The following is a 12,137-nucleotide window of genomic DNA, read 5'->3' as shown; positions in this document are numbered from 1 at the left end:
TCGTTATCTATGCAACGCCAGGATTTATGTGGTTGTATTTGGATCACACGCAGACTTGGTTCTTTTTCCTTCATTTGTGCCCATTTTGTCTAAATGTTGCAAACATCGCCCTCAAAAAAACCATTTCTAATGGCTGCGTGATTTTCTGCTGAGTCACTATAACCCATTCCTTGGAATTTTAGGTTATTTCCAATTTTCAAAAAAGAATGCTTCTCTGAGGAAATGTTACATATACCAAGTGAGTGCCTAATTCATGCCAGATGTTGCCTTAGATCCGTCATCTTTGGTTTTTCCAATACCGTTCCCCTATTGGCTTGTTGTCCCCATGTCATAGAGAGGGACCCCAACAAAACTTTAAGTTCTCTTGCTCATGGTCTTGTGTTAGGAGCCAGAAGTGGGCTAGATTCCTCCCTCCTGCCCTGACCCTTCTCCTTTCATTCTCCTGTCTTGGAATAACTGTTTCTTTGCACCCACACATATTACACAGAGGTCCCATTATAGAACATTTGGAAAATGAAATAAATGGGGAGTGGAGGAGGTAGGGTCAGGTCATCTATTACTACCCACACATAACCGCTGTGGCGTTTTGAGGTGGATATCCTACCCTTTTGCATAACAAAGACTTTTAATGCAATTTCCTTAAGGAACAAAAGCCCCACTGGGTCTGTCTGAAGTGTGTGGATGTTCTCTGGAGGTCAGAGCAAGAAAAAAACTCGCTTTTCCTGCAGCTTTGAGAAGTGTGTGTGCCTGGTTGTGTTTCTGCAGCCTCTGGGGACAAAGACCCTTGTCCCTCTTTTGTGTCCTTCTTCGGCCAAGCCTGTCTGGAGGCCACTCCATGTCACGTGGCTACTTCACCCCTTGGCCTTTCCACTGGAATCCTATTGAAGTCGTGGGCCCACATGGGTCTGTCCTGGAATGGGGTCGTTCCCAAAGAATCACAGATCGACGGCCAAAAACTAATTAAAACGGAATTCCATTCCCTACTGTGCCCTCAAAAATGTCAAAGGAGACCCAATTCCTAGCCCTGGAACCCTTCTCTGACTCTTTTGTCTCCCTGCTCTCTCAAACCCCACACACCAAGGCCCCAAATCCCTCAGCTCTGCCTCCAGGCGCAAAGCTTGCTTTCCTTACCACCCCCGCCGCCCCCGTCCTTTAGATGGTTCCAGGCAGAGGAATCTCTCAGATTCTGCATCATCAGAAGTCCAGGAACCAGAGGGGCAGGGGGAGACCCTCCTCAAAGGCTGTGGGGCTGGTGGGAGAGGGTGGCGGGCAGGAATCAGGCTGCATTTCAGGAATCAGACGGCAGGCTGGGGGAGGAGAGAGACTGGCATTTGTTCACACCCTGAGGACAGAGTCCATGCTCTGGATTAGAAGTGTCTTGGGAAAGAATAAGCCTCCAGCCCTGGTGCTATTCCGGCAGAGGCTGAGCGTGCAGCCGGTGGGCTGTTATAGGGGATTTATGCCCTGGAGCTCTTAGAATCCTGGGGGCATGGAGTGGGCAGGGATGCTGCAGGCCGCACAGTAGGTGCACGGTAAATGGCCACATGTTACTATCATTGCTGTTCATACCTACCTCACTGCAGGGGAAAGGCATCCTCAGGGTGGGCTCCCAGGGTGAGACTCATAACCTCCTGTGTGTCGTTGGCAGGCGGGCACCACCTGGCAAATGTCAGATCCAGCCTGCTCAGGTGAAGATCAGAAGCCGCCTCATCCCCTTTGTGCCCAAAGAAAGTAAGTGCCCACCAGTGGGACACTGAGGGTGGGGGGAGAGATCCCACAGCCCACAACAGCTGCCTTTCCAGCCAGACGTGGGTCTTACCAGCTGGACCTAGATGCCCCTCTTCAGCCCCTGTGCCTAGCACTGTGCCTGGCACACATTAGACATGGTGGTAAAGTGGATGGGACTTTAACTAAACTAGGTCTTACTTGATTGGTCACAATTCCTTAAACCAAGAGAGAAATAGCTGGTGCCAGGCAAGGTACGCTCTGAGTTCTTGGGAGGGACAGAGAAAGAGGATGTATCTGTGTGTAAGCAAGGGAGACCCGAAGAGTTGTTTGTGGGAGGGGCTGGCATGTGGGCTGGGCCTTCATAGATTGTTGACAAGCCTGATGAGGAGAGACGACAGAGCAGGGCCACAAATGACTGCCCATGGGGCCTGGGACTGGGGGAAGGGGATGCCCCAGGCTGGGGCTGTTCCCCTGGGCCCAAGTTAGGTGGGAACAAAGACCCTGTGTCGTCAGGTCTTCCAGTTCTTCAGAGAAGCAGAAAATCCCCCCATCCACTCATTCACCACGGACACGTGCGCTGCCCTGGGGATACAGCACATGGCGAGACCCTGCGGTCCTCGCCTTCTCAGCCTGTTAGGTACAACCTCCCAATTCAAAGTGTTGGCGACTAGTTCAGAATTTTCTTTTTTTTTTTTTTTTTTTTTTTTGAGACGGAGTCTTTCTCTGTCCCCCAGGCTGGAGTGCAGTGGCGCGATCTCGGCTCACCACAACCTCCACCTCCTGGGTTCACGCCATTCTCCTGCCTCAGCCTCCCGAGTAGCTGGGACTACAGGTGCCGGCCAACACACCCGGCTAATTTTTTGTATTTTTAGTAGAGACGGGGTTTCACCGTGTTAGCCAGGATGGTCTCGATCTCCTGACCTCGTGATCCGCCCGTGTCCAATGGAATTATTCAAAAACGACTCTGCTAGCCAAGGAAAATATTTCAGCAGGCCAAGTGGGCTCAGCAGGCCACCCATTGGCAGACTGGGTGTGTATGGGGGTGGGGAGGGCAAGAAGCGAGGGAGGCTAGGCACCTGGGCTGAAGAGCTACCCGGGGTAGAGGGGGAAGGGTCTGAGCTCAGTGATTTTGGAAGTGAGTTCTGGCCACAGTTGTTTTCAGGGCTTGGTGAGTTTTTCATTTACTCATTCAGCAGTTTCTGGCACCTTTGTTAGTTACTGGCTCCATGCTGGATGCCGGAGCCACAGTGAGAAGTCAGACCAGGCCCTGTTCTGGCTGGGAGAGACAGAGATGTCATTTACTGTCCCAGGCCTTGTGATCGAAGTGTGTGTCAGGTACCGTGAGGACCCACCCAGAACAGTGGAGACTGGGGTTGGGGGTAGGGGTTCCTGGAGTCTGAAAAGAGGAAGGGTGCACCAATGGGGGGTTGCACTGAGGGGGGTGGCACCTAGGGGGATGGCACTGAGTGGGTATGGCACTGAGGGGAGGTGCACCTGGAGGGGGTGCACTGAAGGGGGTGGCATGGATGGGGGGTGCACTGTGGGGGTGGCATGGAGGGGGTGGTGCACTGAGGGGGGTGGCACGGAGGGGGGTGCACTGAGGGGGTGGCATGGAGGGGGGGTGCACAGAGTTGGGGGATGCACCCAGGAAGGTTGCAGGGGGGGTGCACCTGGGGGAGTGCACTGAGGGGGTTGGCACCAAGAGGGAGGTTCACTCAGAAGCGTGCACCGAGGGGGGTGGCAGTGCAGGCGGAGGGAACAGGAGAGCCACAGTGGGAGAGTGAGGCAGCCTGAGGAGCAGGAGGTGGGGGCCAGGGGCCAGTGTGCAGGGACAGGGAGCACCTTGCCCACGTCATGGTGCTCCGGGCCCTGGCCTGTGCTTGGCCTTGTGCTGGGAGGCCCTTTCTCATCTCTCTCTCAGTGGTTTTCAAAGTGGGACTGGCTGAAGTGGGGCTGGATTAAAGAGGTTTGGCCTGGTGGCCCCAGGATCCTCCCCATAGTAATTGAACAGTCTTGGGCTGTCACACATGGCAGTGCCCAGTGCCTGGCACTGCACCTGTGTGGAGTAGAGCTGGGCACAGCAAAGTGTAGATTGAGGTCTATCCCTGTGGCTGACCTGGGCCAAGCGTGTCCCCACATTCTGCAGAGACAAAGGGAATCATCTGCCTCGGCTCCATAGCACCGACTGCAGCCAGGCTCTGTGGTGGGGTATAGGGGCTCTGCCTTGTTCCCCAGACACAACCAGAGCTCCCCCATCGTACCCGCCGTGACAGGTGCCAACCTTGGGAACCAGGAGGAAAGAGATTCACCCTGACCCCAGGGATCCCTGTGTGTATCCCGTTCCCAGCCTGCTGGCCACTGGCCACCATAGACCCGCAGCAATTTTTACCCATCTGTGGGCCTCAGCTTCCTCACCCTCACAACCGAGGCCTGGAAGATGAAACGGTGACTTTCTCTTAGAAGCCTTCCCAGACACTCCTTCCTTTCATTGCCTTCCTGAGTTATGAAGTGCCAGGGGCTGGCTCCCCCACCAACCTGGGGACTCCTGGGAAGGTGGGGCTTGGGGTAGGGAGACGCAGCAACAGCGGACTGGCACAAAGCAGTTGATAGTGTTTGCTGCATGACTGAAAAAGCCCTGGCCCCTGAGTCCAGGCCGGCATCTTGCTGGGTCCGGGTGACCTGGGAAGCACCACTGGGAGCCCAGGCGGCATCCCGTCTTCTGGGTGTGAGGGCAGGGCAGACCCAGGACATCCTTCCCCGAGTCTGCGCTCTCCGCACAGGTTGCAGGGCAGCACAGGGTGGGCAGCAGGGCTGGACAGGGGCGCCTGGGTCCCTCTGACGGCATACTCTTCCTCTGCGCAGAGTTCATCCCGAAGACACGGAGCACCCCGCGGCCTACAGCGCGGGCGCCCACGCGGGCGCCCCGCCGAGGGCGCCCCACGGCCGCTCCGCCCGCGCCCACCCCGCGGCCAGCGCGGTCCACCCAGCAGCCAGGGAGCCGGAGGGGCGGCGGGCGGCGGCGGGGGCGGCTGAACTCGGCGAGCCGGGCGTTCCGGGATGGCGAGGTGCGCCTGGTGCGGCCCGCGGGCCTGAGCTCTGGCAGCGGGCGCGTGGAGGTGTTCGTGGGCGGACGCTGGGGCACCGTGTGCGACGACTCCTGGAACATCAACGGCGCCGCCGTTGTGTGTCGCCAGCTGGGGTTTGCCTACGCCGTGCGCGCCGTCAAGAGCGCCGAGTTCGGCCAGGGCGGCTCGCTGCCCATTCTGCTGGACAATGTGCGCTGCGCGGGCTGGGAGCGGAACCTGCTGGAGTGCCAGCACAACGGCGTGGGCACCCACAACTGCGAGCACGACGAGGATGCGGGTGTCGTGTGCAGCCACCAGAACCCCGACCTGTAGGCAACACGCCGCTGCCCCCAGGCCATCCCGCCGGCGGGGGAGCCTGGCAGGGGCTGCCTCCACCCTGTGTGTGCCCAGCGGGTGCACACGCGTTCTAGGGTGAAGGGGGTGCGAGTGTGTGCTGTCCTGGGGACATGTGTGAGGCGCTGCAGTGCATGTGTGTCCTCTGCAGACCCAAGGCAGGAGTGTGTGTTGGGGACGGTGTGGGTCTGGGAGTGCATGGTCCATCATGGGCCGGAGGAGTTCCTTTCTTACCTCCAAGCATTCCAGACACCAGCAGAACAGCACCCGGGCTGTGGGACCCTGAGGAGGGAGGACAGCCAGGCTTCGAGGACGGACATGGCCCCTGGCTGTGCTAACAGAGGCACAGCCTGCAGACTGAGGGCGGTGGGGGGAACCAGGCTTGTCCTGCCCACAGCTGGAATGGAAGATGCCAGAACAGCTGGAGGGTGGCCTGAGGAATGTGGCCCAGAGAGCATGGCCTGGTGCCCGCATCCCCCCTCCCAACCCCCCCGGCAGTCAGAGGCGCTGGAGAGAACCGGAAGGCATCCAGTGGGGAAGGGAAAGCCTTCTGGAGGTTGGGAGCAGGGTGAGCTGCAGGCCTGGGGCCCCACTGGAGGGGCAGGCTGTGTGGAGGAGCCAGCACCTGCTCAAGGAGGATGGCTGTGAGGACTGGATGACCTCCAAGGTCGTGTGCTGGAGAAGCCACTCAGCAGCACACCCAGCCCTTGTGGGTGCTCCTGGGATTGCGCCAGCCTCCTCCAACCCTGAGGCCTGATTCTCTCTTGCTCTTGGGGCAGAAGCCACCCACACTAGCTGGGCAGAGCTTTCACCCTGGCCCTCCAGTGAGTAGGTGGGCCTCCACCACTTTCAAAGCTGTGTTTGGGCCCTGGGGCCACCTCTGTCCTTTCCATCCCCATCCCTGCTCAGTGTAAACCCAGGAGACCTGATTCCTCCAGCCCTACCTCGGGGCTGACCAGGCTGGGGGTCCAGTGAGACTACTGACGCTTTTTCACCCAGGGCTATGCCAACAACGTGGCTGTTTACACATCACTTTCCTGCCTCCTCTCTGACCTGCACCTGTGTAGGAGCCGGGGTGGGAACCAGGAGAAAGGGGTGAGGCCTCCCGCTTCCCACTGGCATCACAGGTGGAAGCTCCTTCACTCCAGGGATGCTTGGCCCTGGCTCTGTGCCAGGCTGTGGAGGGGCACTTAGTATGACTGCGCTCAGCCTCGGATGGGAGCACGGGTGGGGGTGGGTAAGCAGATGAGTCACCAGGCAGTGAGGACAGGACGTGGCCCATGTCGGGGGTTGGAAGAGGTCTGGGTGGGGCACCCAAACCCAACCTATGGGGGGGGCTTTGGGGAGGGGGTGATGCTGTGCCAAGTTCTGGGAGCTGGCACCAGGGGTGGCTGGGCAGGCCTTGGGGCAGGCATGAGTCTGGCAGCGTCTCCTAGCCGCTAGTATAGGATCCCGGGCTGTAGCAGAAAGCTTTAGGGTCACTGTCTTGGACTCCTCATACTCTGTGCTTTACAGAAGGGGAAACTGAGGCACACAGAGGTTAAATATCTTAGGGCACCAATCCAGGGAAAGGAGAAGCCAAGTTTGAATACAGCAGCTTAGTTTAGAGTCCCTGCTCCCTAACCACTGCCCTCCCCAGCTCCACTATGCCTGCAGAGAGGGGTGTGCTGGGGCTCCTGCCTGGTGTGGGAGGGCCAACCTGGCTGGGAAGCAGCTGATGGAGATACCTGGGGGCTACTCTTGCCTGGCAGGTGGCCCTGCTGCTGGCCTCATGCTCCTCTCGGGCCTCCAGTGGCCCAGGGGTGGTTGAGTGGGCATCTTCCTGGGATGCAGGGGAGTTCTGAGCTCTGATGCGGGGGCTGTTAGGAGATAGCAGGCCATTAATGACCATCCCAGCCGAATTCCTCACTGTGCAGATGAAGAAGTGAGCTCAGGGAGGCTGAGTGTCCCAGGCCTGTTGCCAGATGAGGCCACGCTGAGACTGGAGACCAGGGAAGGTGCAGCAAGCCTTGAGGCCCTCAAGAATGCAGCTGAGCCAGGGCCCTGCTCACCTGGCCCCAGAAGCTGTTTTGCTCAGAGATGGATTAGGAGGGTTGGCAAAGGGAGCTCTGGGTGCAGCCTCAGGTCCTCCAATACTTCTCTGGGCAGTTCGGGCTTTGGCCTCGAGTCTTCCAGGCCAGGTGCTCTTCCTCCCCAGCCTCCAACTCATCACCTCTCAGGCCCCAAACTAGACCTGGGCTAGGCTGCAGCCTGCCTCCTGGGGACTGACTCCACAGTCCCCAGGTCAGTGGTCCCCAACCTTTTTGGCATCAGGGACTGGTTTCATGTAAGACAATTTTTCCATGGATGGGGGTTGGGGGGATGGTTTTGGGATGAAATGTCCTACCTCAGATCATCAGGCATTAGATTCTCATAAGGAGTTCACAGCCTAGATCCCTCGCATGCACAGTTCATAGTAGGGTTCATGTTCCTATGTGGATCTAATGCCGCTGCTGATCTGACAGGAGGCAGAGCTCAGGTGGGAATGCTCGCTCCCCACACTACCCTGCCCCACTGCCACTCACCTCCTGCTGTGTGGCCCGGTTCCTAATAGGCCACCCATCAGTACTGGTCCGTGGCCCAGGGTTTGGGGACCCCTGCCCTAGGTAGTAATAAGAGTGGACAGCTGTCATATGTAAATACTTGTTCCCTGGTGCTGGGAGGAAATAGCACTAAAACATAAATTTAATTCTCTCAGCAAGGCAGTTTTACTTTCTGCGGAAAGGGTGCTCATCGCAGATGGAACAATAGCGAGAGGACACCTGAACAAAGGAGGGAAGCAATTGTTAGCCCTTACGCAGTTTGTCCCTGCTACTGTGTCCTATGTCCATTGGCTGAAGCCAGACTGTACAATCTAAACTAAAACCCGATTGGCTGTTTAAAACTTTTCTAAATAGGTAAAAGTAATGGAAGGATAAAGGAAAAGAGGAAGTTGCTTACGAAAGGACTTAGAAAAGTAATAATATTCCCAAATAAGGAAGGGGCATAGGCTGTGAGCCGGGACATGCCTGTGAGCACATCCAGCACAGATATCTTTGTTAAAGTATAAGGACATAGAATGTACTATGTACCTGTGAGCATGTCTAACAGTTACATAGGATAGGGCTTGACAAAGAGTGATTAGCATAAAGCAAGGAGGTTTGAAGGAAGTTCGTCTTTAAAAGAAACCATTATTTCTAACACTTATGATTTATTCTTTAACAAGAAGGGAAACTTTGAAGAGAAACTTTTACTTTCTACAACAGCTGACCTCTGCTGAGCGCTTACTACATGCCAAGCACTGCTCTGAAAGTTTAACATACCATTCACTCATGTAATCCTCATATTAATGCACATTTACTCATGTGGAAGCCGAGTTCCAGGGTGTTTGTCACTTACCAAATGTCACACAGCCAAAATTTGAATTTGAGCCCAGGTAGTCCAGCTCTGGGACCCTGCTGTGGGCCTTCCTGCTGGGCCACCATAAGGGCATTGAAAGCCACCCCCACGCCACTGGGACACAAGTTCAGACAAGGGCGGAGCTGGCTCCCTGTCCAGTGCTTCTTTCACTCCACCACCTACAGCTGGCCACTGAGGGAGCATTCACAAGCGACTCCGTCCCCAGGGACTCTGATCTTGCCATAAAGTCCTCCAGGGCCTCTGGGGATGGGGGCACAGCCTTCACCCTCACCCCCTCTAATCCAACCTCTAGTCAATAGCCAGGGTCACATTCCCAGAGAGGGGCTGCCCTGCCCAGTGCCACACAGCTTAGTTCTGGAGCCTCAGGGTCAATGCTGCAGGGTGGCCCAGTGTCCAGGACTGAGTTCATGGCATCAGCCAGAGGTCACAACATCCCGGGCCCTACAGTGAGCCTAGGGTCCCCATGTTTATGCCTTAGAAATGCTTGGGAGGTTCAAGCTGGAAACCAGGTTCCAGTCCTGGCTCTGTGCCTCTCTGAGTCTCATTGCAAAATAGAGGTCACCAGCAGGATTATTGGATGAAAAATGAGGTAGCATTGCAGATGTGCATGGCATGTACACTCCAGGTTGCTTCCTAGACAGAAAGCTCAATCCGAGGCTGGTGGCCTCCATGCTGGCAGCAGCCAACTGTCTACGACAGAGAGAGGAGGGGCATGCCACGTGAAGGACCAGCATCAGAATGACATGGGAAGAAACCCTCACAATAGCAGGAGAAAGAGCTCCTTCAGCCTAACATGTAGAACTCAAGTCTTCTTGTGGGGCATCTGTCCCCTCATGCCTCCCCCACTGAGAACTAGCTTTTACTGAGCACTTATTACACACCAGCTACCTCAGATGTGTCAGCTCATTTAATCTTGACAACAGCTCCATGAGACACCCTCAATATCACTGTCCCTGTTTTCCAGATGAGGGGACAGATCCCTAGGGCATTATGTAAGTGGTCCCCAGGGCTTTAGAGGCAGGTTTGCACCAAGGCCCATTCTCCCAGAGCCAGACGGATCCTTCTCCTTCCCTGGGATACTGCACCTCCACCCTGCCAGGCCACCCATGTAAAGGCAGCCAATTCAGAGCCACCTCTTATGCCTGCATCTCCCCCAACAATTCCTGCTGGGAAACCACTCCCCGTATGGTGTCGTCTACACCAGTGGGTTTCAAGCTTGAGAAGAATCAAGTTCTACAGGGCTGCTTAAAACACAGGTTGCTGGGTCCTGTCTCTCCGAGTCTTTGACTCAGTCTTGGTTGAGAATTTTCAGTTCTAGAAGCTCCCGGGTAATGCGAATGCTCCCGTTCTAGGGGCCATAGTGACTGTCCATACTGGTGCCATCCAACAGAAACATAACATGAGCCAAATAGGTAATTTAAAATCTGCTTGTAGCCATGTTAAAAAAGCGAAACAGGTAAAATTAATTTTAATAATATATTTTATTTAACCCAGCATATTCAAAATATTATCATTTTAACAGGTGACCCATATATAAATATCAATTTTTTTTTTTTTTTTGAGACAGGGTCTGGCTCTGTCACCCAGGCTGGAGTGCAGTAGTCCCATCACTGTTCACTGCAGCCTCAAACTCCCAGGCTCAAGTGATCCCTCCACCTCAGCCTCCTGAGTAGCTGAGACCACAGGCATATGCCACCATGCCTGGCCAGTTTTTTTGTTTTTTTGTTTTTTTTTCATTTTTTGTAGAGAAGGGGTCTCCCTATGTTGCCCAGGCTGGTCTTGAACTACTGTTCTCAAAAGATCTATTGCTTCCACCTCCCAAAGTGCTGGGATTACAGTTGTGAGCCACTGTGCCTGGTGACCTTTTTTTCCATTCTTTTTTGGTATTAATCTATGAAATCTGGTGTGTATCTTACACATAGCACATCTCAATTGGATAGCCACATGTCAAGTACCGGAAAGCCACATGTGGCCAATGGCTGCCACCTTGGATAGCTTACTCCAGACCCTCCAGTGAAGGAGCAGGTGGTTGGCCACATGCTTCCAGGCAGCGCCTTCTGCTGGTGGCTGGCAGGGCTGCCCACCCAGGAAAAGGGCCTTCAGCCCTGGGACCTGGAGCCTTGGTGTGCAGCCTGTGTTCCCTTACCTGATCACAGGATAGCTGGGAGCATCAAATGAGGTGGTGATGGGACAGCTGTGGGCTTGGTGCCTAGGGAGAGGGGAGACTGTTGGCTCACAGATGGGAACAGCAACTGCTCTTGGAAGTGCTGCTTCTGGGGTAAGCCATGGTCATGTTGAGCCAGAGATCACCAGTGCTGCCCAATGTGTCAGAGAACACGTATGCCCACTCCTCTCCTTAGCCATATTTGGAGAGGTTCACGCTGACCACTGCTCCCTCATGCTGCTCTACACCTGCTTTCTGTGGGACTCCAGGCTGTGCCTGGAGCTGTTCAGGACCTGGCTCTTCCCTCAGGGAACTGTGACAGCAGGTAGTCAGGCAGACATGAGCAGGGCAGGAGAGGGCCCTCCCCCAATGAGGAATGTCACGCGGCCGTCAGGTGTTGGTCAGGCAGTTGATAAACTGCTTCTCTCAAATAAAAATTGGTCACAGCCAGTGCCAGGGAGAGGCAGTCTCCCAACAGAGAGAAACACCTGAAGCTGGTGATCAGCTTCCCAATAAGATCTCAGGAGCTGGGCAAGTGGGTTCAAGCATGCACACTAAGAGGCAAAATGGCAGCAATTAACTGGTAGATGACCTTCCTCTAGAACACTGGTAAGGGAAAAACACCTCAAATGAGCGCGCACATAACTTCAGTAAACACAGCTGTGCATTCGGCCCCTCCCAGGTGCTGATAGGCCACTGCGCACGCAGACAGCCCGCCCCAAGGGAAGAATCAGGGCAGAAGCGAGATGCAACCCCCCGGGGAGCATGCCAACCTACAAAGCCCCGAGTCAAAGGTCAAGCCACACACTTGCCTCTCTCAAGTCACCTGCTTGGCCCTCTTCTAAGTATACTTTACTTCCTTTCATTCCTACTCTAAAACTTTTAAATACATTTTCACTCCTGCTCTAAAACTTGCCTCTCACTCTGCCTTTTGCCCCTCAGTCGAATTCTTTCTTCTGAGGAGGCAAGAACTGAGGCTGCTGCAGGCGCATATGGATTTGCTGTTGCTAACAGTACCATTGTTCCAGGGGTCTGGAGAGACAAGGCAAGAGAAAGTCCTCCCCAGACAGTGCGATGCACTGTGTAATCTCAGGGAGTCGTTCCACAAACTGGATACTAAATGTGAATGCGGTCACATTTCTTTTCTAGCTAACCACCCCAACCCACCTTCCAGCGCGCAGGAATCCACACCCTCCTTCTTGCAGCCTCATCCTCCCTCCAAATTGCCCCCAAGCCCCGGAGCTTTCACAGCCCACAGGGGACCTGGTGGCCCCATTCCACACCTCACCCCAGCAGGGCCAGCCTGAGTTACCCTGTGCGCCTGCGGCTGCCTGTCACTGCCGCCACACGGGGGCGCCGTGGCAAGCCAACGTCCCCGAGTCCACCTG

General features: G+C 55.4%; 1 protein-coding gene across 1 annotated transcript in view; it reads left to right on the top strand.

Annotated features, from left to right (window-relative positions):
• The window catches only part of HHIPL1 (HHIP like 1), a 76,824-nt gene extending 66,773 nt beyond the window's left edge, over positions 1 to 10,051 (top strand). The window contains exons 8-9 of the mRNA XM_030803405.1: positions 1,649 to 1,731; positions 4,591 to 10,051. Of these exons, the coding sequence (XP_030659265.1) occupies positions 1,649 to 1,731; positions 4,591 to 5,126 (619 nt within the window). The 3' untranslated portion in view covers positions 5,127 to 10,051. The remainder of the gene's footprint in view (positions 1 to 1,648; positions 1,732 to 4,590) is intronic.
• The last annotated feature ends 2,086 nt before the right edge of the window (positions 10,052 to 12,137 follow it).

This window comes from Nomascus leucogenys, chromosome 22a (genome assembly GCF_006542625.1).
Source record: "Nomascus leucogenys isolate Asia chromosome 22a, Asia_NLE_v1, whole genome shotgun sequence".
Taxonomy (NCBI): Eukaryota; Metazoa; Chordata; class Mammalia; order Primates; family Hylobatidae; genus Nomascus; species Nomascus leucogenys.
The sequence above is the reverse complement of the archived record's forward strand: the minus strand, read 5'-3'. Positions and strand labels throughout refer to the sequence as shown.